Source organism: Micromys minutus (assembly GCF_963924665.1).
Source record: "Micromys minutus genome assembly, chromosome: 31".
Lineage (NCBI taxonomy): Eukaryota > Metazoa > Chordata > Mammalia > Rodentia > Muridae > Micromys > Micromys minutus.
The window spans coordinates 17,853,877-17,878,512 of NC_137966.1; the positions used below are offsets into that span (position 1 = coordinate 17,853,877).

At 53.8% G+C, this 24,636-nt stretch overlaps 1 protein-coding gene across 1 annotated transcript; it reads left to right on the forward strand.

Annotated features, from left to right (window-relative positions):
* The first annotated feature begins 3,535 nt into the window (after positions 1-3,535).
* GLIS2 (GLIS family zinc finger 2) lies at positions 3,536-24,154 on the forward strand. The gene is made up of 6 exons (XM_080942429.1): positions 3,536-3,724; positions 17,001-17,222; positions 18,557-18,729; positions 19,393-19,569; positions 19,646-19,898; positions 21,539-24,154. Exons 2-6 carry the CDS (start codon positions 17,051-17,053, stop codon positions 22,333-22,335), a joined length of 1,572 nt encoding a protein of 523 aa, XP_080798555.1. The 5' UTR covers positions 3,536-3,724; positions 17,001-17,050; the 3' UTR covers positions 22,336-24,154.
* Positions 24,155-24,636: the final 482 nt, after the last annotated feature.

Genomic DNA, 24,636 nt, shown 5'->3' on the forward strand with positions numbered 1-24,636 from the left:
AAAAGATTTATTTTCTTTATGTATATGAGTACACTGTAGCTGTCTTCAGACACATCAGAAGAGGGCATCAGATCCCATTACAGATGGCTGTGAGCCACCATGTGTTTATTGGGATTTGAACTCAGGACCTTTGGAAGAGCACTCAGTGCTCTTAACCTCTGAGTCATCTCTCCAGTCCCCCCACCCAAAAAATTCTTAATAAGCATTTTTTAAATGGATGTGAACTAAAGACATCTTCTGTACAGGGTTTCTCTTCTGTGCTTTGTTCTAGGCGGTAACAAGTCCTACTTCGCCACACCCCCAGTTCAATACGTGTTTACTAGTAAAAGGTTAGGACACCAAATCCTTCAGATACATCAACCAGTCGTATTCAGGAGGTATTTACTCCTCCACAAGGAAAAACACATTGAATCCTACTTTGGGGGCTTACCATCTGCTAGGGTTACTCCTTCCACATCCTTGGCACAAAAGGATGGATGCCTCTTCACAGAAGGGCTCTGAGAGAGGAGAGGATCTTTACCCATTGTTTACTTTGAAGAGCTCCAAGAAAACCTACCTGACCCCTTTGGTTCCCTACTTTTCCAGATACCTGATGTCCTAGGGAGGCAGTGGGTTCAAGTACATACTTTGAAATTAAACCACTGAGATTGAAACCTGAACTGTGCCTCATACTAGGTTATAAACACTGGAGGTTGGGGTAGAGTGGGGATTGTATGTGTGTGTGTGTGTGGGGGGTCACACACCTTTAATCCCTAGTGAGGCAGAGGCAGGCCCATCTTTGTGAGTCCGAGGCCAACTACACAAGGAAACCCTATGTTGAAAAACAGAACAAAAACCATTGGCTACATCGATGCTCCTTAGCCTCGGTTTCCACTTCTGTAAAATGGGAATAACGGGACCCATTATTCAACTTGAAGTTGTTAAGAATGCAGTGAAAATGTAGAAAAAAATGGTAGAGAAAGAAGTGGTCTCACTGAGGATGGGTGTTTTGAGATAGAACCTTGCATCCCCAGCCAGCTTTAAAATCCAGATATTCCTGGCTCAGCCCACTGAGAACCAGCTGCCGGGATCAAAGCCCGAGACATTACTACACCTCACTTAGCAGTCTCTTGTCACTCTTTTTTATTTACCTAGTTAGTTAGTTTTGTTTTTTGAAACAGGCTCACTCCATGTGGCCCTGACTGTCCTGGAACTTGCTATGTAAACCAGGCTGGCTTCGAACGCTTTATTTTAAAATGCTGAAGATAAGATCTGGCTTTGTAGCCTGGGATGCCCTGGAATTTGCTATGAAATTCAGGCCGACCTCCAATTGTGGTAATCCTCACCCAGTGCTGGGATTTCAGGCTTCTGTCTTTAATCTTGTTGGATTTGCAGAAAACATCCAAATTTTGTTTACTTCTCCTCTCTCAGCAGTTATGAGGACACCAGCTAGGTCCTGGAACTGGACCAGGCTTGACATCTAAGTGATCTAGTCTATATTAAGTGTACCTCCATGTTTCTAGACTTCAGAGGAGGGGTCATAATTATTTACCACCCAAGCCTCCAGAGTCTGAATTCTCCCTGGGAACAAAACAAAGAAAATCATTTTGTAGTGAAGTTTTCTTAGGCCCAAGTCTTCCTCAACTGGGGTTGGCCTTTTGTCTCTAAAATTACACAGCACCTGACGTCCCACAAGCACTTGATACTTTTTTTTTTTCTGGTATCAGGGACTGAACCTAGGAACATGTGCTGTACTCCTAGCCCCTCAATAAGCTTTTTTCCCCTAAGTATTTTTATATTAGTCAGCGAGTTTCACACTACCGATGTGCCTCAGTATCCAGTCAGCTTGGGTGAGATCCTGCTCTAGGGTTAACATAACAACAGAATTGCAGGTACAAGATACCGGGAGAGGGCGCTTTGCAGTCCTTCCTTCGCCTCCCACTCTAGAGATGTTCCGCTGGTAAAAGATCCAGAGAGTCGGCCCTTAACAGCCCCCTCCTGAAAGCTTTAGGTCCCGGGGCTGGCCTTCCCCGGGTCCATCTGCCAGCTAATGTTTAACCCGGCAGCACTGCGACATTATCCACACAGGGGAAATGGGATTGGGGCGGGACATTATCCTCGCCTTACTCCTAGTGAACCGTCCTTCCTAAATCCCTTTCATGTATTAAACGATCATAGAAACCTAATACGTGTCTTCGTTCAAACCGAAGCACCTATCATAGTAAGAGCACTGACAACGTATCCATTTGATCACCATGTCAGGGGCACCAATTATGTGCCTACCTTCGCACCAGACCAGGAGCGTGTGCCAAGAGCAGTGCCTGGTGATGGGGATGCCCCGTGGCCAAGGCACCAAACGCCCAAATAAAAACAGAATTCCAACCCGGAGTCAGCACTTCACCTACTGGAGATGCTAACTTTGAAGTGCCTTTTCGTTTTCTGTGTTCAAGTCCAGCTTCGGATCAGGAGGGCCGTCCTTTTGAACTGAGATTTGTCACCAGACCGCAGACAGGTAAAGAGATACTAGGCGTGGGCTCAGAAATCGCCCAAAGAAAACACTAAAGAAAGAACGCCAAGTCTGAGCTTCCCAGGAAAAGGTGAGAAACAGCTCGGCTGCGGTGTGCAAACGTTACTGACTTACATCCACTTTTCAGTGACCAACTCATTGAACTTACTGACCCCAAGTGCGATGGCCCCGGCGGCGGCGCTCAGACTGGGGGACTCGGGTTGTCCAGGCAGCTGTCTCCAAGATAACGGAATCCTGGATTGGTTGTGGCCAGGCCTTGTGCTTATTTCACCAGGAGGACAACTGAGGCCGAAGACCAGACAAAGCTGGAAGAGCGAAGCGTGGCCTCGAACCTGTCGGCATCGGAAAGGCCTCTGCCTGCGCGTTCCTCGAACTGGACTGGGCGGGGAAATCAGGGCCTTCTGAGAGCCATTTCTACCACCTCCGCGGCTGCCAAGAGCCGCGGGGCTCTGGCCAAGGTGACCCCGCAGGAGGAGGCGAGGGTCCCCGCCCCTTGCCCGCTGTGGCCGCCTCCATCTTCCCGGTCCTTGGGGCTTTTCCTCAGGCCGGAGCGCCCGCCCCTCTCCCAGGCTTCCCCAGGGGCGGGATATCTCGCTCTCCTCCGCCCCCCAGGCCTTGTCCTAGCGCTGCCCTCGGGCTGGGGGCGGGACCGCGGCAGGCGAGGGGGGAGTCGAGGAAGACGCGCGCCTCAGCTACGGCGGGGCTCCCTCCTTCGCTCCCCCCTCCCTCCCGGTGCCCGCTCCTGCGGCCGTCCGCCCTTCCTCCCCTCCCCCGACACAGCCCCCCCCTTCCCCCGTGCGCACGCTCCGCCTGGCAGCTGGCGCCCCGGGCCTGGGGCCGCAGTAGCAAGAGGGGTTTGCAGGGAGGGCGGGAGCGAGCGAGCCGCGAGGGAGGGAGGGAGGGAGGCCGCCCCCCGCGCCCCTCCTCCTCGCCCTCCTCCAGGGCCGCCAGTCCCTCCTCCCGCCCCCTCCCTCCTCTCCTCTCCTCCCTCCCTAGCAAAGACATCCCCGCACGGCCCGGCCGCCGCGGCCACCTTCCCTGCCCGGAGCTGCAGATGTGGCGGAGCGGCCGGGCGCCGGGCGGCCGCGCCAGGGGAGCCCGCGCCCCGTGAGCCTCGCGCCCCGGCCCCCGCCCGCCCCGGCCCTCCCCCTCGCCCGCTCTCCGCTGCCCCACGACCGCCGGAACCCGCAGCCGGAGCCAGTCAGCCCGGTAGCCGAGGTAGGAAGCCCCCGGGCGTCGCGCCGGGAGGACGCGGACCGGGCCGGGGACTTGCCTGCTGCGCGGAGCCGCGGAACCCGAGGGTCGCCTCCCCCTCCCGCGTCCTCGCCTCGCTCCGGGCCATTGTGAGCCCTCGCTGGGGCCCCTGCGCTGGCTGGTTTTGCGCGCTCCCTTTCTAGCCGGCTCCCTGGCTGGGTCCTTCGATCTCACCGTCTTTTCTCCTTCCTTCCCTCCTGTTTGGGGGCCGAGCTGAACTGTGGCCGGGCCCGGAGCGGGCGCAAACTTCAGTGGGGAAGTTAGGCATCCTCAATAGGGGTTCTCTGCGAGGGGAGAGGGGGCCACCCGAAGTCAGGGCATGAAGTTGTATGGGCATCTGGCAGTCGCCTTTGCTCACCGGTGAGCCCAGGTTATTTGGAAGGTGCCCTCCCTTTCTAGGGAAAGTCTTCCTCTTGGCTACTCTCAACGAGCCCTGGGAAAGGTAAGGAGGGGGGCGTCCCTTGGTTCAGCATTAGAAGTTGGAGTAGTGTCTAGCATTTGCTCCACTCCTGAAAGGTGGACGGATGCAAGTGAGGGACCTGGCAAGATGGACAGGGTGAGTGATTGCATCCCAAGGGTGGGTCTGTAAGAGGGGACGAGGCAGGTGCATCCCCCTCCTACCAGGATGATGCTTGCACCTCCCCATAGGCCCCCTGGGATGGGGCTGAAATCCAGGCTGGCACCTGGACGACTTGGCACACTGCCCTACCCAGTGGGGTACTCAGGCCACAGCAGGGCAGCATGCTGCCCGTCTGCCTATCCAGGAGGGCCCGCCCAGCCCAGCCAGAGGGTGGCGGGGAAGCACTGGTTGCAGGGAGTTGCCCAGCCCTGCCCTGGGGCCTGGGAAGCTGGAAGGGATGCTGGGAGGAGCCCTGGGCCCCCAGCCATCACAGCCCAAGATCTTGACTCTAGAGGGAACGCTTGACACCAGCAGGGCAGTCAGGCCAGCCAATGGCTCTTCCAAGACCCGAGCTCCCATGGGTCTTCGTCTGGCCAGGGCTAGTTAGTGCCTGCGTCGTGGTCCTCTGTGGCAGGCACCCTGCACAGGCCTCCCTGCTGTCCTGGCACCCAGGAAGGAAGGTGGGGCTGAACCATGGCTAGGGAGACCACTGCTGTCTTAGCTTTCTCAAGCCCTTCGGGGACTGTAAAACTGGTCCCTTCAGTGTGCCCACCTCTTCCCAGGCCCCACTCTGGTGGCACAGTACCACAGCTGGCCCAGCCCAGCCCACACATCCCTCTCTAGTGACCTCAGAGCCCTCTCTCTCTCCTTTTTTCTTTCCCTCTGGGCTGGGGCTGGGCCTCTCAGCTGGCCCTGGCTTGCACTGGGGGAGGGGTCTCCTAAGACACCCTTTGCTGAGCTGCAGTCTAGCCCATTTCACGACCCATTCCCAGCTTAATATGTTCCTGTCTGCCATCAGTCAGGCAGGAGGCAGTGCCAGGCTTTGGTTTTTTTTGGGGTGGGGAAAACTTGGAAGCAGCCCCTTATCTTTAGCCTTTTCCCCTCCCCCTTCTTTCCGGAGCTACCATTAGTGCTGACCCTCTGACCCCCTATGCTTGCCTGCCCTTCCCTGTCTGTGACCCCTGACCTTTGGTGTTAAATCCCTCCAGCAGGGTCTCGCCGGCCCCAGAGTGACCCTAGCCCAGGCCCCCTGGGGCAGCTCTGCCGGCTCTTGGCTCTCTATATGGGGACACCTGCCAGCCCTCCCTCCTAGATTGGGGGTGGGTGGGAAGCCAGACAATGAGTCACCCCACTTCCAGGCACTACTGCTTTGGGGGTCAGTGGCCTTTAAGTGACTTGCTGGATCAGGACACAATCTGTGTGTAGGGCGAATGAGGAAAAGCTCTTGGCCCAAGAAACCCTTTCTTGTGTCTTATGTTCAAATCTTGGCACAGCCATCAGGTTTTGAGTGTTCCTTGGCCTGGCTTTTCCCCTGTCCAGGTCTCAGTTTCCTCATCTGTAAAACCTAGGGTCAGGCAAGGTGAGGTTTCTGAGTCCTAAGACTAGGCTGGCCTGTTGGTGGGGGCAGGGAGAAAGGATATGTCCGACAAAAGCCAACTCTCAATTATCCGTGGGTGGAGCCAGTATGAATAACTGGATGCCACAGACATCCCAAAACCTCATTTCAAACAATTGTGGAAACCTCGTTCCGCAAAGCTTTTGTTTCTGAAAAACTCAGCTGCAAAAGGGTAGTTGTAGCTGTTTCTTCTTTAGCCCTCTTTCCTTAGAGGGAGTGCAAGTGGGGGTTCGAGGGCAGATTGGACACAAGACAGACAAAGGTCTGCCAGGGCCTTCTCAAGGCCTGGAGAAGCGGGACCTCACCTCTGCATCTCAGGCTCTCCTCCAAGGCTGGCTCAGCCTTGGCCCTGTGCAGTGGGAGGGTCCACTGGCCACCTAAATTGTTCCAGGGTCTGTGCTGGCTTCAGTGTGGAGGGAAGAATGTGTTTTTCCTCACGACATTTTCCCATGCACATTTCCGTCTCCCCAGCTGGACTCTCCTGGAATCTGAATTTCCCACTTATGGGAGAGGGCGGTGCCAGTGCTGGGCAGGGTTTGGGGCAATCCCAGAATGAGGGAGGAGAAGGGTAACAGCTGTGGCTGGGGAACCAGATGTTGAGGCTGGAGCCTACAGTTCTGCTCTTGGGGAGGCGTTTGGGGTGTGTGAGTGTGTGTGTGCATGCATGTGCTATGCTCCTGACTTTATCCCCCATCCTTATATGCCTCTCCAAGGTCCACTGAAGGTTCCCACATCTCAGGGGAAGCTGAATGGTAAGGAGGAGTGTTTGGGCCTTTTACCCAAATGGGAAAGTTGGATTCCAGAGGAGAGACTCTCAGTGAAGAGTGAGGGGGGCTAAACCTTTCCCAAGGTTGCGCTGAATCCCTTCACTGTACTTGTTCCTTGGAGGCTATCCTTACGTTCTTACAGAAAGGCTGTCCTTTCTCTTTCAAGGATGGTGGGGACCCTATGGCAGCTGTGGGTGAGCGCTAAGCAATGGGGTACCCTCTCTTAGCCAACACAAGGGTCCTTGGGCATAGACAGAGCATTGGGGTTCTCCAGCCTCTGCCTTAGAAGCCTCTTCTCTCAGGAGCTGTGGAGTATCTTCATGCTGAGTTAGAATTCAGGCACACGTATGGAAATTCACCTCACAGGACACCAAAGCCAGGTGATGGACTGCTCATCCTTCCCTGTCCCATCCATCCCTGTCCCATCCTTCCCTGTCCCATCCTTCCCTGTCCCAGCCTGCTGCCAGTTGGAGTGTGGACTGCAGCCCCAGCGAAGCTTGTGGGACACAGCTGCTGGCTTAGTGGTTTTTCTTAGGTGGCTGTACCAGACCCCACCCTGGTGAATTCTAACGAAAGTGTGGCCAGGTTGGGAACTGGGCGTTTTCAACAAACCCCTCCACTGCTGTTCTCGGGCACAGGACTGAGCCTGTGCGTGTGCGAGCGGTAAGAAGTGTTTGCAGGGTTGAGCCCGACTGTCTGCCTGCGCCCACCCCTGTCTCCCGCCCTAGCAGAGCCATTCCTCCTATTTACTCTGGCTAATAAAAATGGCAGAAGTTCCCCAGTGGGTCTGGTTGGGACAGCAATGGACCGGTGTGAGGGGTAGCGCTAATACCCTCCTGAGGGTTCCTGGGAAAACCCCAACCAACATACATGCCTTCCACTAGCCTGGCTAACTTGACAAAGGGTGTGCATCCTCACTTGAAATCGCCAAACCTGGGACAGAGATTTATTTATCCTAATTTGATGTTAGGAAACCGAGACTCAGTGGGCATGTGGACTTGTGGGAAGGGGCATGTCAGCCAGTCTCCTAGTCTTGACATAGCTAGGGCCTTGTCCAGCAGCTGGGTGCCCAGAGCCCCTTGCTCAGTTTTCCCTTACAGCTGCCTCACCCTGCCTCTCCGTGGGAGATGAGGGGTCAGGCCTGGTCATCTTCCCCATTCCTGCCCTGGGGCTTGGAGGCCCTCCTAAGAAGGCCTCTGGAAGCTCCACTTACAGCTGGTTGGTCTCCTGTGAGTCCTGAGAGTGAATCTGGGTGACTCTTCTGGCAGTACAGCTGGGACACCTTTCTCTAGGCGTCTCGAGGCTGGGCAGACTCAGTCCTTGACTGTGGCTGTTCATTCCCCATCCCCCAGATTGGAGGGGGAGGTCCTAGTTAGCTGGTGGCTGGGCTGGGAGGGGCGTGAGGATGGGAATGAGTCTGCTTTAGGAGCAGGGGCTTCCCATCTGCTCCAGATGCCCTTAGTGGGGGATGGGCAAACGGGCTGAGAATCTTCCAGTGCCAGGACTGGGGTGAGTAACAAGGACTCCTCAAGTCCTTTGTCTTGGATGCCCGAGAGCCCAGGTAGTACCCACCACAGGGGAGGAGTCTGGGGCCTTTCAAGAATGAAATGCAGGTGCCTTAGCAGATGTCTGGGGAGGGACTAACGTCTAGCCCTAAGTGCCTTCCTCTTGTCCTGGCCAAGAGTGGGTGGAAACCCAGCAAAGCCCCTGTCTCAGCCTCTCAGCCTCTGCTGGGAGCCTGAGGGGAAACCGGCTCCTGTCAGGTCTCTGTGGGTTCACCTTGTTCATTATCCCCTGGAGATGTTTGGAGGCCCTAAGAGGTTGGGTGACTTGCCCTGTGGTCTCCGAGTGAGGAGAGGACAGAAGGGAGCTGGCATTTACAACTGGTCCTGACCCATGAAACCCTACTTTAGCCTGGGCCTGACTCCTTATTCCCACCTCGGCTCTTAGTACCCACGGAGGCCTCTGTCCTTTGCCTCCACTGCCCTCTGGGTCTGACTGGCACATCCCAGCCTGCCTGAGCTAGTTCTTCCTTGAACCACACATTTCAGAGCCTGCCCTGCCCAGTTACAGATGCCTCAACCCCCAGCTGTGACTCCCCAGCCCTGGGAAGGCTATAGGGTCGGGTCTTTCCTCCTCTTCCCTGTTCTGAAGTCCCTTCCTCCTGAGTGCAGCTGGGAGACCTTACTCTGCCCAGTTCCACAGACCCTGGGCCCTCAGATCTTGAATCAGGTCCAGGGTCTGGTCAGGCCCCATCTGATGGGCATTTCCCTGTGATGAGGCTTCTGGGTTTGCTTTGTAGCCCAGAGTGTACCCATGAGGCAGAAAGGGATGATCGAGGGAGAGTAGAGGCCGGGGATTATACGATGTGCCCACTGGTATGAGCTAAAGCAGGTGGGAGTCCCAGGAGTTGAATCTGGGAGTGGGGTTTTTTTGGGTCATCCCCACTGACCAGAAATGAGAATATTGTCTTTCCTCTCTTCAACCCTTGTTCAAGTCTGTACTTGGTCCCAGTGTGTAAGTTCCAAGTATGTGTCCCCGACAGGAGGAAGAGACTTCTGTGTCCTAGGTCCTGGTTTCAACATTGTCTTTGGATGTCACTTTCCAGCTACAGGGCACCTGCCACCTCATGTGGGTAATAAGCACAGCTGAATTCACATATTCACTCAACAAACGTCCACCAGAGACCAAGTGTTTGGGAGAACTGAAGGTCAGGTACAACAGAGCCGTGTTAGGAAACAGGTCTGGGTGTTGTAGCCCCCCCCCGTCCCCCTGTCCCACTCCAGGGTGGCTCCATCCTTTTACAGTGGGGCACATGAAGCCCAAAGCCTTGCCTCATATCTGGTTTTCCAAACTCATAGCTCAGGGTCTTCACATTTCTGATCAGTTCAGTATGGGAAGAAAATTCTCTGGGTCAGCAGGAACAGGGGAAGGGTCTGCCTGCTTGTGTAATCTCTCTCTCTCTCTCTCTCTCTCTCTCTCTCTCTCTCTCTCTGTGTGTGTGTGTGTGTGTGTGTGTGTGTTCATGCTTGTGGGTACATGTGTATGTAGAGGCCAGAAGTTAATCTTTAGTGTCATTCTTCAGAAGCTGTCCACCTTGTTTTTTGAGATAGGTCTCTGAATAGCCTGGGACTCACCAGGTAGGCTGTTTAATCTTGGGTCATTATGCCTGGCCTTTTGTTTCGGAGGGTTGAGCTCAGGTCCTTAGGCTTTCATGGTAAGCGTTTTATCAACTGAGCCATCTCTCTAGGTTTGGTCATCCCTTTTCTTCCTCAGTGGGCTTGGAGCCACCCAGGAGCCCTAGTCCCTGCCCACCTCAGGCCTTTCCTTTTGGAAGGAGGGTCCTTAGGCTTGAGGCTGAAGGTCAGGCAGCAGGACACAGGACACAGCAAGGGCTGGCACACTTAGTGCTTGAGAGCCGGTGACATTGTAGTCTTAGTGATGCATTAACCAGGATCTAGACCCAGGGCTGGTATGGCAGGCTTCACACCACTGCCGTTGGGCTGGGTGAGTCTCCCGGCCCTCAGCAGCAGCAGCACGGTGGATACTTGTTCAGGTCGCCCATGAGGCCGAGGCTGAAATGGTACATCGCAGAAGACATACCCGACAGAGGAGGGGTTTCTGGGAAATGTTAACTGCAGGAGAATATGGGTAGCTGTCTACTTGATAAGTGAGCGTCAGACTTTTAGGGAGGCAAGGATCCTCCGAAGGGAGAGGCTAAGGCAAATGACACTCTTCTTCCTAGAACAGGCGATAGCTCCCCAGTCCCTCTGAGAAGCCTCTTCCTTTGCTGCCTTGTCCTTTACTGTAGGCTTTTTGGGGGCCACACCTTTGGTCCTGTGCTGCGCCTTGGGCTCAGGAAGACTGCTTTGGAGAGAGGAGTCGAATCCCATCCAGCCTCACTGTTGTTTGCAAGCTGAGACCTTGACAATTGTCTGTAACTTAGAGATGGGGAGACAAGCACCTCGTTCCCAGGTAGCAGGGGTAAGATGGTAGGAAGGAAGCCTGTTGGGCTTGTTCCTGTTCAGGGAGGACTTGGTCCCTTTGTCTCCAGACTTTCTTTTTTTGAAGTACTAGCATCAAAACCGTCGTCTCCTGAGCCACTTTGACTTTTCAGAGCAAATGTAGACTTGAGGAAAAGCAAGAAAGAGCCCAGAGTAGGAGGGGCTCCAAGAGAGGGATTCCTTCTCTTCTTACAGTTTGAGACAGGATCTGTGTTGCCCACAATGACCTTGGGAAATCACTCTATAGTACAGAATTTGCAATACCCCTGTCTCAGCCTCCCAAGTAGCTGGAAGTATATGCCGGTGACAATAGTTCCAGCTCCCGGGTTTGCCTGGTGTCCCCTTGGCCTTATCAGATCTGCCCCTCCCACCCCTTAGAGCTGTGTGCCCCTGACACTGCTTCATGGCCTGTGTAACTGAGCGACCTTCAGGCCCTGTTCCGTCTGATTTATCCTGGACCCCAGCAGAGAGCCTGGTGCTGGAATGCAGAAATGAAGTGGGAGGTGAGGGCCGAAGTCCAGAGCCTGCCTTCGTGCCCTGCTGTGGAGTTGGCAGGTGTGGTTGTTCACAGTGGCCTGGTGTCTGCTCTGGGGAGGTGGGAGGAGGTCACAGGTACCGGGGTCTCCTGCTGTGTTCATGGACCGTGGCAGGGCTTGGCTTGGGAAGTCCAGCTTCCTTGCTTTTGTGGATTGGTCACCCATACGTTTTTGATCTCCTGAGTAGCAGCACCAGCCATCGAAGCCAAGGGCTGGCCTCTGCTGTTGTGCACAAGGTGAAACACACTCGCTGACTCGGCTTGCCCACCTACATTGAAACACTGGCCTCAGAGCACAGCACCCCTCCCCTCCCCCCAGCAGCAGTAGAACAGCTTGGTGGGTTGTCTGTCTTTTGGTGTCTGTGTAGCCCTGGCTGTCCTGGAACTCTGTAGACCAGGCTGGCCTCGAGTTCACAGACATCTGCCTCTGCCTCCCAAGTGCTGGGATCAAAGGTGTGCGCCACCACCTCCTGACTGGGTTTTTGGTTTTTTGTGACAGACTCTCACAATGTTGCCCATGCTGACTATGAACTCCTTCCTCTACTTCCTGAGTGTTGGGATGACAGGCCTTTGCCACCATACCTGGTTTATGTAGTGCTGGGGACAGAACCTGGAGCCCTGTTTGCTAGGCAATCACGCTACCAAAAGAACTACATACCCAAGATGGCAGTTCTGCCTGTGCTCAGCCCTGCTGGGTGAGTGCCCCTAACTGCCCACCCCTCCCAAGGATTTCAGTGGCCTTGCCCAGTCCTGTGTCTTTCCCTTCCAGCCCAGCAGGCTGTGTGGGGGCTGCTTGGCCCATTTGCCTCTGGCTGAGGCCCAGGTGCAGGCTTGCTCATGGCCCCATACACACAACCCCCCCCCCAAGCTGGGCAGACAGGAAAATACCAGACATAGTTGTGCAAAGGTGGCTGCAGGCAGCAGGAGGTGGGGGCCGGAGAAGGGGGCCCAGAGCCACCAGAACATTTGGAGGCCTCTGGGCCAGACAGACCTTGCAGCTGGGGGGCCACATGTTTGCATGCGTGCTTATTGGCTTATTGTGGGTGTCAAGGTTCTTGTTAACCCATTCTCCTGGTCTAGGACAAAGACAGTCCTATGGTGGGGCTGGTGAGGGGAGCAGGAGTAAACCTACTGGCCTTTAAGTTTCAGCTCTGGAAGACCTTGGTAGACTCACTGTGTAGGTGACTCCGGCCTAGGGCAGAAATGAGGACCCCCAGGGCATCTCTCATGTGGCAGCCACTAGGCCAAGACTGTTTCTGTAGGATGTCCTGAATATCTAGGGTCATTGTGGTTCTTGAGTTACAATGAGGAAACTGTCCTGTGGAGGCTTAGAGAGTAACAAGGACCTGTGTGGGGCCACACAGCCAGAGGAGGCTACATCCAGGTAGTTTGATGCTGGCTTTGTGTCCTCGGGTACTGCTCAGCCGGTCCCCAGTGCTCTCTAGCAAAGATGAATTCACATATGGATTGGTTGTCTGGGGACATTTGCTTTTTTACTGAGGTGGTCCAGGTGCCCCTCTTGGGACTGGGAGGAAGCTACACAGTCATGGCTTTCCAGGGAAAACAAACTCCAAGCCCTTCCATTATAGTGGCTCTGGCCCCTTCCCTAGGCCTGGGGTGCTTCTGGCCCCTACACCCTCCTTCCAGGGCCCCTTTGTGCTGTCAGGCTCCACCCAGAGGGCGCCCTCCCAACTTGGTGGTCACTCCACAGGACAGTAGGGGTCCAAGGCTCTCCAAGTGATACAGGCCAGCCAAAGTTCTGGTCTGGAGTGAGATCTTTTGTGGGTACATAGGGAGGGTCAGACCTCAGGACTGTTCTTATAGGCTAGAGACTGTAGCAGGATGACTGTGTGTCTAGCTCTGTTCCGTATGTTGAAAATTACATCCAATTTAGGGGAGAAGGGGGTCAGGGGACACAGCAGGAAGTAGTGGGGCAGGATTGAGGCTCCATGTGGTCTGACTCCTGTTAGAACCCTGCCATTGCCCTTCAGTCTCCCTCACTTGGGCGGCCAAGGAGGGTGGGGCCCTTGGCCAGAGTAGGAAGCACAGCCGGTTCCCAGGAATGTGGGGTTATGGGCTGTCTGCTTTAGCAGTGTTGCTGCCCTCAGTTCACCCAGCCTCCTGGTGGACCCCCAGTCCCGTTGTCCCCTTCAGTGCCTACCCACTGCCTGCCCTGCTGCCTCTCCTGGGTTCTGCACCTAGTTCTCCCTCCATAACCCTCTGGGTGGGGAAGTAGTAACCAACCTAAGCCAAGTCCAGGAATACAGGAGGAGATGATAAACCCTGTGACCCAGGACAGGTCACTCTCCTGAGCCTCAGTTTCTGCATCTACAAAGTGGGATGAAATGTCACCTGCTGTGACATGACAGATGCTGACACAGACTGTCAGCAGCCGGCTGGTACAGACACTGACATAGGTACCATGGCTTTGGTTTTTCACCCACGATTGATTGCAGCCTGGGGCACTTTCCCCTAGCCTTCAGTTTCCCAGGTGGCCAGACCAGAGTCTAAAGTGATGGTCCAGTTGGAGACACTCACAGATCAGGGCCTGGCTACTGACGGACGAAAGGAGAGCAGGGATTTGGTCTTAGCTTGTGTGTTTGTGTGACTATGATGCTATCCTTGAATTACTGATCTAATTGCCTTCATCTCCCAAGTGCTGGTATTATAGGCATGGCCAACTTTGTGGAGATCTTGGGCCACTGTCCTCAAGTTCTAGGTTTGTTTTGCTATAGCTAACCAAATGTGCAATCTCAAGACCCCTGGTGAAATGGGGGTGTTTATCATATGAGTAGTACATAAGGCTGTGGGGTAGATAGGTACTCCACCTTTGCTGAGGCCCTTGTTACAGGTAACCCTTCCTCTGTACTCCACTTCCGTCTCAAGGCCAAAGACCTCCTTCTGGCAGAGAAGAAGACTTCACCCTGAGCAGGAATTTGGTCTCCCTCTCTTAGCTTGGTATCTTTGAAGCTTAGTTTCCCCAAGGGGGAGGGATGTTGGTTCATATAGGTCTATAGGGGGCCTGGTGCCCTGCAGGAGCTGCAGCTGGGGACCGTCTGCACAGGGTCTGCATTGGGCGCACAATAGCACTCATTGTCTTGGCATGGCTGGCTGGAGGCGCCCAGCCCACCCTCAGGGTGACCCCCGCCCTGGGTTGTGGGAGGGCTGTCCCCACCCCTGCCGCCCCGGTGGTCTCTGTGCCACCCCCTCTCGAGCTTCCTCCGGCTCCCTCTGCTCTAATTAGTTCCTTTTGCAGCTGGAAGAGCCTCCAGGGCTGGCCCAGCACCCCTTTCAGGCTCCCTTCACTGGCCTTTGCAGGTGGGTGTGTCTCAGGACACAGCCAGCCCACCAGGAGTGAGTGCTCCAAGGCGTGGCCTTTGGTCCCTGATCCAAGCCTCAGGGTGTGAGACACTCAGCCATCCGCCCAGTAGGAAAACAGGCACTGGCTGATTTCTCCAGCACAGTTGTGAGCTAGCGTGCTCCCTACCCCTTGGTATTGCACCTATAAACACCTGATTGGGAGAGGTGGTAACTGCCCCTATGGACCACCAAGTTCTGGAGACCCACTGAGTCCAGATCTCCTGGACTCTAAGGGGAAGCTGCTGGGTATTGGCAAAGGAGGTGGTGGCTTCACTTTCCTAGGGTCAGGGCCCACCATCATCCTTGTTTCAGGCAATAAGTCTGGCTGGTGCTGATAGGACCGGCACTAGACGGCTGAACTGCAGGGGCAGTTAGAAGAATGGGGTGACCAGCTTCTCTCCTGCCCCTTTCACCTACCTCTAGAACAAAGCAAAGCTGAAGCCAGACAGGCTGCTGCTGGCTGGGAATAGGAGTGGGAGAGGACTTTGAGGTTGGCCAAGGTCAGAGCATGAGTGGGGTCATAGGCCGTCTGCTCCCTGGGGGCTGAGGGTAGGAAAACTAGCGGGGGCTCTCTGGGGCGTCTTCTTCCTCCTTTCCCAGGAGGGGTGCAGAGCCTGGGCCGGATTCTGGCTTCCAAGAATGAACCCCTACTACCTCCCTGGGCGGATCCCAGGCACAGGAAGTGAAGGGGTGTCCCTGGAGACTGGATCTGCTGATGGATGGTGGGGGTGGGGCAGTCATCAGCATCCTCTTCCCTGTTCTGGGTGTTCCACCCAGGGAGATGGGCTCTTGCTGGGGACATCTCTAGCCCTAGGTGAACACTGCTGTTCCCTGGAGGTCCTCAGAACCAGATGACAGACCGGTGGCTCCTCCTAGGCTCCCTCTGGTGGGAGGACATGAGACAGGAGCAGGTGCCAAAGGATACTACTGCTTGGTTAACACTGACTACGAGCCAGTGCTTGACTTTCTAGCTAGGCACCCTGCCAGTGGGCTTCTTTTCTCCATTGGAGGGTGTTGGGGGCAGAGAGGCCTGTGGCTTTGGGCCAGAAGAGGGACCAGGCCACCAGCCCTTCCTGGCTCCTGAATTCTTAATCAGCATAAATATTTACTTCCTTCCTCCCCTTCCAGGCTCCCAGCATAGAGGAGCTTCAGGGAGGTTGGACTGGGCCTGTGTCTAAAAATAAACAGGTAGAGACAGACAGACAGACAGGTTTAATGGGCTACAGGTCAGGCAGAGGGCAGCCTTTGCCTAGACAGAAATGGATGAGCAGGCCTAAGGCCACCACACATGAGCATCTCTTACCCACTTTCCTGGGTCTGGGACTTCTGAGAGGGAGTGCTCTGGTCACAGGGTGTCCAAGCATGGCCAGAGCAGTAACAAGTGCATCTAACAGCTTCAATGGGGACAAGTTACAGACCCGAGTCTCACAGTCAAAGGACTTCCTGTGCTGACAACGCAGCCCTGTGTGCCCAGAGTCCCTGTAGCCACATGTAGTGGGAGCAGGATTGCAGGCCAAGGAAGGGACCTTCCTGTGTACCTGGGGAATGCCACTGCGGCTTGGAGCTTGTGGGAGCTAAATGGGAAGCAAATGAGGACCAGGCATGTGAAACTGCCCTCCAGTGTTGGGCAGGAGAGATGGGGAGGGATACAGTGGCTGTCTTCTCTGCCATGCTCCACCCCAGGTAAGGGAACTAGGTCTCACAAGCCCGAGGACACACTCAACTGCTCCAAGGATTTTCCAGGTAGTAGTTCCTGCTACACCCACTTTGTAGTAAATACAGTAGTGGAGTCTCATAGTGTAGGTGTTCAGTATAAAGATCTTCACGGTGTGACAGTCTACATGAACAAAGGCCAGAGAAACAAGTGGGAGGTATTTGGTGTGAAGATCCCTCAGCGGCACAAGAGAGCTGCAGTATGAAATTATAAGAATGTCACCACTGGCCACAGTCCCCAGCTGCCCCCTGGTGGCAGCCAAAGCTCACTGGTCCCTGGTGTTTGTCACAGCCTCTTCTGCCTTACCTGGGAGTTCAGTCCTTGCTTGTTGGACCGTTCTCATGGCCAAGCTTTGCACACCTGCCTGGGGCCAGCCTCAGGCTACTGTCCCTGGAGGTGACATAGTTCCTTGCCCTAACAGGCACTTCTGGCACAACGGGTGCTTAATTGGCCGCTCAGGAATACTACCTGCATCTTGGAGGATGCTTGTTGCTCCTGGCCGGCTTTTAGTCTCTAGATTCAGACTGGCTTCCTAAGCATGGTCTCCCATTCTATCAGAAGCGACAGTTGTGGTTTAGCCAGCTGGTTCCTGGAAGATGAAGTCTGGCTGTTCTGCCAGACTGAGTTCTGTGACTGGGGCAGCCTCTCACACTCCCATGATGAAATGGAGACCATAAACTTGGCATGTCCTAAAGGCTTGTAGCAGGGGCAGTGGAGTCTATGCTACTATGCCGACTCTCCAGGACACCCGTGAGCCAGGCCATTCAGCCTGTTGTTTCTCCTCCTTTTATCCCAGAAGTTGCAGTGGAGAAATCTAAGGTTACATTTTCGCTGTCCTTCCCCAGGTTCCTGCCTCAAGACCAGTTGGGTACTGTCTTTGACATTCCCTCCCACCATGCACTCCTTGGACGAGCCGCTTGACCTAAAGCTGAGCATCACCAAGCTCCGAGCGGCAAGAGAGAAGAGAGAAAGGACACTGGGTGTGGTCCGGCATCATGCTTTGCATAGGGAGCTGGGCCTGGTGGACGATAGTCCCACACCAGGTTCCCCAGGCTCTCCACCACCAGGTACTTCACCAGTCGGCTGGGGCCTCAGATGAGACAGCTCCAAGGTGTGTCCAAGAGGATGGAGCTTACAGGTTCCAGTTGAGAGGATCACCTCCATGCTCGCCCATCCATCCTTTCAGTGGATGAGATCTGTGCAGTTCACACAGCAGGCACAGGCACATAGAACTAGCTCCAACCAAAGCCTGTGGAAGGATCGGGAAGAAGTGGGAGGGGGGTGGGCAGAACAACAGCAAAAGTGCCAAGGTTGTACCTCTGGGCTTTGCGGTTGTATGTATGGGTGTTGAAGATGCTTTGTGCTCACACCTCGTGTGGTATTCACCTCCTGTTTTACCTTCAAATGAACCTGGGATCCAATTTTACCATGTGCCTGAGGCAGAAGAGCCAGCTCATGCAGAATGAGTATTTTAGTAAATACTCATTTATCAATACTCATAAGGCAGGGTTCCTTCCCACCTTACACCTTTATGTTCCTGGATGAAAGACATGCACCTGGCCTTTATATTTTAATATGCCTTAGGCAGCTCAAGAGCAAGGCCTAACCCCCATGTTGTTAGAATCCACCTCCCACCCAGAATTCTGGGTTACTACTTACTAATTTCTATGTTCCATCTTGGCTGCTTTTGACCTAACTGAGCAGCCCTCTGGGCTACGTTCTCTTGGCCCTTTTACATGGCGGCTCTGGTTCTCTCTCCTGCACATTCTTCTTCCATGGCCTCTCTCTCTTGTCCTGCACACCTCCTAAGGCATGGCAGCTACCTACCTCTCCTCTCTCCTCCTCATGGTTCCAAGTCCAGGAAACCTATATCCCACCTTTCTCTCCTCTCCAGCTCTTTATTTACCAATCAGAATTAACTGGGGTTAGGTTCCTAGAAGTTATGTCCAAAGTTTTGGGGACCCACATTGCCATCTGAATACAAGCAGCTACAAGCTCATCTCAATTTTCCCATTTTATAGAGGGAAACATGAAGGCAGAACATTATAGGGAGTAGGGTAGTCTTGTGTTTCATTTCCAGTTGTTTATCCCACGTGCCAGCTAAGTCTCATCTGTAAGATGGGCATTTATAATTTTCTTTTTTGTTGTTGTTGAGATGATTGTGTGTAGTGTAGGCTGGCAATGAACTCCTGCCTCAGCTTCTAAGTGCTGCAATTACAGTTATAAACTGCTTCCTGTTTGTAGCACCCAGCTCTCTTGGTGACGGTGTCATCTCTGTGACTATGCCGGCTGTTCCTTGGATGTCTGGTCCCAGAGTAGTTGAAGATGGTGCTAGGGATCCAGAGATGGTGGGACCTGACCAAGATGCTGGCTAGCTTTTCTGAAATATGACCTTCTCCAGGTTTCCTGCTGAACCCCAAATTCCCTGAGAAGCTGGATGGACGCTTTTCTGCAGCCCCCTTGGTGGACCTCAGCTTGTCACCACCATCTGGACTGGACTCCCCCAATGGCAGCAGCTCCCTGTCTCCTGAGCGCCAGGGCAATGGGGACCTGCCTCCACTGCCGACTGCTGTGGTAAGGAGGGGGAAGGTTCTAGAGAGGGCTCCTTGTCAAGAGCTACCAAATTAGGTGGTTTAAAACAAGAGAAAGGCATTCTCCCAGTTTTGCAAGCTATGAAGTAAAGATGGTGAGAGACATTTATGTTCCCGGAAGAAAAAGTCGTTCCTTGCTGTCGTAGATTCTAGAAGCCAAAACCCTTAGTGTTCATTCCCAGGCTGTAACTGCATCCCTTGTCTCTGCCTGCATCTTCAGCTGCCCTTTGCCTTTTGTGTGTGTGTGTGTGTGTGTGTCTGTCTGTCTCCAGGCCTCGCTCCTCTTTGTCATAAAGACATGAGAGGACCACCTTACTCTAGAAGGACAAACCGTTTTCAAACAAGCTCATCCGGGGACACCGTGAATCAGTTCTTCTGTTCCTGTTTTGGGCCAATGCTTTTTTTTAGGCAGGGCTATGTCTCTCTACATAGCCCTGGAACTCATTGTGTAGACTAGGCTGGCCTTAATTAAGCCTTTCAGGCACTAGGATTTAAAGGCGTGTGATGTATTGATATAACTTAACACTGTTGATAATAATTTAAGGCCATAATAATATAATTTAACACTGTCCACAGGAGGGCAAAAATGGGGGGATCTGGGTCTGCCAGTTGGGTACACCAAGCATCTCTTATCCCCACGCCTTAGGATTTCCAGCCACTTCGTTATTTGGATGGTGTCCCCAGCTCCTTCCAGTTCTTCTTGCCCCTGGGTTCTGGTGGGGCTCTGCACCTGCCTGCTTCCTCCTTCCTTACTCCCCCCAAGGACAAGTGCCTCTCACCAGAGCTGCCCCTGGCCAAGCAGCTGGTGTGTCGATGGGCCAAGGTAAGTCGGGGCTGGGAAAAGTGGTAGGGGTGGGTCAGCACCCTACTTGGGCTCAGAACCCTGCCTGGCTCCACAGTGTAACCAGCTCTTTGAGCTCCTTCAAGACCTGGTTGACCATGTCAATGACCATCACGTCAAGCCGGAACAGGATGCTCGATACTGCTGCCATTGGGAGGGCTGTGCCCGCCATGGCCGAGGCTTCAATGCCAGGTACAAGATGCTCATCCACATCCGGACCCATACCAACGAGAAACCACACCGATGTCCCACCTGCAACAAGAGCTTTTCCCGCCTGGAAAACCTGAAGATCCACAACCGTTCCCACACAGGTGAGCCTCTCATGGAGGGGCAGGGGACGCAGGGAGAAAGTGGAAAGAGGAACAAATCTCATTGTTCACACCCTGCTCCCCCTGTTTAGACAGGGTCTCATGTGGCCCAGGCTGAGTTCTAACTCTGTAGCCAGTGATGATCATGGACTGGCAATCTTCCTGCCTTTGTCCCTAAGTGTTGGGATCACAGGTGTGGCTTTCACATTACCTTGATGTCACTTGCTGGGGGGGGGGGCACAGCTTACAAGGACGTGGTCATCCGACACCAACACCACCTTAGGGCTGGTGGACTGTGTCTGTTCCTCTTCATTGTACCCTGAGCCCCACAGAACCACACGTCACCTTAAATTACTTACCTACTACATTAAAAGGAGGAAGGCTGGGCATGGTGCCACACACCTTTAATCTCTGTATTTGGGAGTCAGAGGCAGGAGGATCTCTGTGAATTCAAGGCCTGCCTGGTTTATATAGCAAGTTCTAGGCCAGTCAGAATTATATAGTGAGACTGTGTCTTTAAAAACAAAATGAAATTTAAAAGGCAGAGTGAAATAGGTGAAATGACTGTATTTTATGATACACACATGCACACACAGACACACGCACACACACATACACACACAGACACATACACATGCACACACAGACACACGCACACACACATATACACACAGACACACACACATACACACACAGACACATACACATGCACACACAGACACACACATGCACACACACATATACACACAGACACACACACACATGCACACACACACAGACATACACATACAAGCACACAGACACACACATACACACACATGCATATACACATGCACACACATGTACACACACACACAAACACACAGACACACACTTACACACACATGCACACACATATACAAACACACAGACACACACACACACACATTTTAAGATGCCAGCAAACCAGGGCATGGTGATGGATGTCTGTGCTCCCAAATAATTGAGACAGGAGGATCACTTGAGCTCAGGAGTTCAAGGCCATCTTGGACCACACAGTGACACTCCATCTCAAAAACTGATAAAGAAACAATGACCAGAACAAAATGTCACAACACTGAAACGCCTCCTTTCTTGCACGTCTTTGAGATCTAGCATGTGTTAGCCTCACAGCATCTCCTTTGGCTCCAGCTCCATTCCAAAGGCTGAGTGGCTACACGTGGCTCCTGTCCTGGCCAGTATATGGTGGTGCACACTTTAATTCCAGCAGGCAGATTTCTGAGTTCAAGGCTATTTTGATCTACAGATCTGGTTCTAGGATAGCCAGTTACACAGGGAAACCAGGTCTCCAAAAAGAAAACTGAGCCATTCTGAGTAAGCTCACATGTGAGAGCAAAGCAGCTGTTAGAATCTCTCAGGGGCCAGGCCCGTGTGGACACACAAAGGACCTGAAGGGTGCACGGCAAGGAGGCCAAGCACAGCTGCAGCTTCCTCAGGTTGAATTCTACCTGCTGTCCTTGGTTAGGTCAGCCTCATGCCCTGTGCGGTGACTGTCTCCCAAATCAGAGTCTGGTTGCTTCAGGAGCTCTGGGCCTGGGAGAGGCAAGGGAATATAGATGGAAAGATCTGGCAGTTGCAGATCTCAGTGCAATCCACCCTTACAGGTGAGAAGCCCTACGTCTGCCCCTATGAGGGCTGCAACAAGCGTTACTCCAACTCGAGTGACCGCTTCAAGCACACCCGTACCCACTACGTAGACAAGCCCTACTACTGCAAGATGCCCGGCTGTCACAAGCGCTACACGGACCCCAGTTCACTGCGCAAACACATCAAAGCCCATGGCCACTTCGTGTCCCATGAGCAGCAGGAGCTCCTGCAGCTGCGCCCACCCCCTAAACCACCACTGCCCACTCCTGACAGTGGCTCCTATGTCAGTGGGGCTCAGATCATCATCCCAAACCCTGCTGCCCTTTTTGGAGGCCCCAGTCTGCCTGGCCTGCCCTTACCTCTGGCCCCTGGCCCCCTTGACCTCAGTGCTCTGGCCTGTGGCAATGGTGGGGGTGGGGGTGGGAGTGGGGGTATGGGCCCTGGGCTGCCAGGCTCTGTTCTGCCCCTCAATCTGGCCAAGAACCCACTGTTGCCCTCACCCTTTGGGGCTGGTGGACTAGGCCTGCCTGTGGTCTCTCTCCTGGGTGGCTCTGCTGGTAACAAGGCTGAGGGGGAGAAGGGTCGTGGGTCAGTGCCTGCCAGGGTCCTGGGCCTGGAAGACCACAAGACCCCCCTGGAAAGGACGGAGCGCAGCCGCTCCCGGCCAAGCCCTGACGGACTCCCTTTGCTACCAGGCACTGTACTGGACCTGTCCACAGGCAACTCAGCAGCCAGCAGTCCAGAGGCCTTTACTCCTGGCTGGGTGGTCATTCCACCAGGGTCTGTGCTGCTCAAACCAGCTGTGGTAAACTGAAACTGGGCTACCCATCTACCAGCCGTGACAGCCCAGCCACCTACTGCGGGCTTGTCCCCCGACGAACAGAAACTCTTCTGCGAAATAGCAATAATATCCTACTGCCCCAGGGCCAAGCTGCAGCCCCAGACAAGCTGGGTGGCAAGGATGGTGCCAGAAGGTCTTTGCTGGCCTGCTGGTCCAGAGTGAGGACCTGGCTTGGACCTGCCGTCCAAGAAGAGCCATTCTCGGGTGCTAAGGCCTCACTCACTCCCACTTCCCTAGTGCACAGTCTGGGTGAGCCCTTCTTCTGCCTGTCCTGCCTCTTGCTCTGGTGCTTTCCTCTCTGTGACCAGTCTTGCTGGGCAGGTTTCCATCCCTCCCCACCTTACCTACTTGTCAACTAGGGAACCCCCCAGTGATCATAGATAGGCCCATGCTTGGGAATTCCTTAGACCCCTTTCCCTCTGGTCCGCCCTCTAGAGGGAGAGCAAGACAGACACAGGCTGCCCTTTCCCGCCTGCTGCTATGACAAGGTGCTTCCCTGCTTGCTTAGCAGAGAAGCCTGCTCTGCCAGTGCTTCTCTTTCCTGTCAGAATTAGCACTGCCAAAGGGTTGGCAACACTTTCCAAAGAGGAGAGGCAGCTGACCACTCAACCTCCTCCTGGGGAATGTACAAGCAGGTTCAAAGGATCACTGTGCTGACCTGGCCCAGCCTGGCTTGGCCTGGGCAGTGTTATTCTGCAGAAGCTTGTAAGGCATTAGTCAATACCAGCTGGGCTATCAGGCTTGAGAAGCAGCTATAGGTTTGGGGACTACGAAGTCATGGAATGCAGGGAAAGAAGACTCATTGGAAAGGAGCTTTCTAGAAAGCACTGACTGAAGCCCCTGGATGTAAGGGAGGCTAGGCAGCCAAGCATTAGGTGAACCAACTCTTTGCTCGGGAAAAGCTGGCTAGAGAAAAGCCTGGACATGTGACAGGGTTCTTTCCTGACTTTGCAGTTGAACCCTTTTCTTGGTGCTGCCTCTCTTGCCCATGAGCTCTGCTCAAGCCGGCCACCCCAGGGCTTGTGCTATTCAGAATAAAGTCTAGCACTTATTTGGGGCTAGAACAATCTAAGGACATTGGAGGACTATGTGTTCCATAGCTCCAAAAGGTTAGCTGCTCCAGCTTGGGCCTCTTGCTGTCCCCTATACTAGGCTGCAGTAGCTAAGCCCTCACCCTCCCCATCTGTAGAACAAAAGAGCTGCTGGGGTAGTAGTGGGGTCCTTAGCTCTGTGGCTCCTCTGAGTAGCTCTGCCTAGTCTTTTTCTCAGACTGCCCTTCTGCTTCAGAAGGGTCACCCTGCCCTCATCTACCTGACTGCTGGTCTTAGGACCCCAGCCCTCATGGGACTCAGCTGTGCTGGTTCCACCCCTTGAAGGGGCTGTGAGCAAGCAAGGGAGCTGGTCTCCTACCTTTGGGTCTGCCTAGGATCCAAGCAACCTCTTGGCTCTGTTAGGGCCCTAGGCCTTAAGTCCCTGGCTGGGGGATTGGGTTTGAGACTCAAGCCCAAGAGCAGAGGGGCAGAGCACTGGAACATTAGCTCAGCATGTGATTCAGTGATAGACCAGGCTTGGAAGGGCTGGTATATTTGTTGTCAGTTCGTTGCACATTCCAGGATTCAGTATTTTAACAGGTTCTAAGTGCCTTTCTATTGTAGCTTATGGTTTTCCTCCTTTTGGCTCCATTGCTGTTAGCATAGAGTTGTTTTTTTCTTTTTCTTTTTTTTTTTTTTTTTAAAGAGAGAGATAAGCTAATGACTATAACAATATATTCCTCCATGTGAGAGGAAGTTTATACAGAAACAATAAAGTGAGTTGCAAAGATGGTTTCTGTCTAGTACATGTGCCAGGAACCGGGACACCTGTCCATGTCTGGCTGTTGGCATTCCAACTAGAGCACCCCGAGGCCTGGGCTAGAGCTTTCACCTCAGCCTGCCACAGGCTTCATTGTAAGGCTGTGGTCGGAAGGCCTCCCATCTGGGACCAGAAGAGTGGGTAGTAAGGGACAAGTGGGTACAAGTTATCCTGAAGTACACGTCACAACATCACAATATTCTGTCACTGCTTGCTGGTTGACACCTTGGTCCAAAGCAAGAGGCTGGCCAAAGCTTCTTCCCAGCTACACATAAACATTCTGGCCAATCTACTAATCAATATCTAATCCCAGCTGGAAGTTCTGGAACTAAGACTTCTTTATCCCTGGGGAAGGCAGGGGCAAACCCTTTGGTTTCCTCAGGACTGTGGTAGGACACAGATGGGAACAAGTATGTGGCTGTT

Coding starts and splice junctions, on each gene's coding strand:
- GLIS2 (XM_080942429.1), top strand. CDS start 17,051: ATGCACTCCTTGGACGAGCCGCTTGACCTAAAGCTGAGCATCACCAAG. Junction 18,730..19,392: donor CTCCACTGCCGACTGCTGTG/GTAAGGAGGGGG, acceptor CCCACGCCTTAG/GATTTCCAGCCACTTCGTTA. Junction 19,899..21,538: donor CCACAACCGTTCCCACACAG/GTGAGCCTCTCA, acceptor CCACCCTTACAG/GTGAGAAGCCCTACGTCTGC.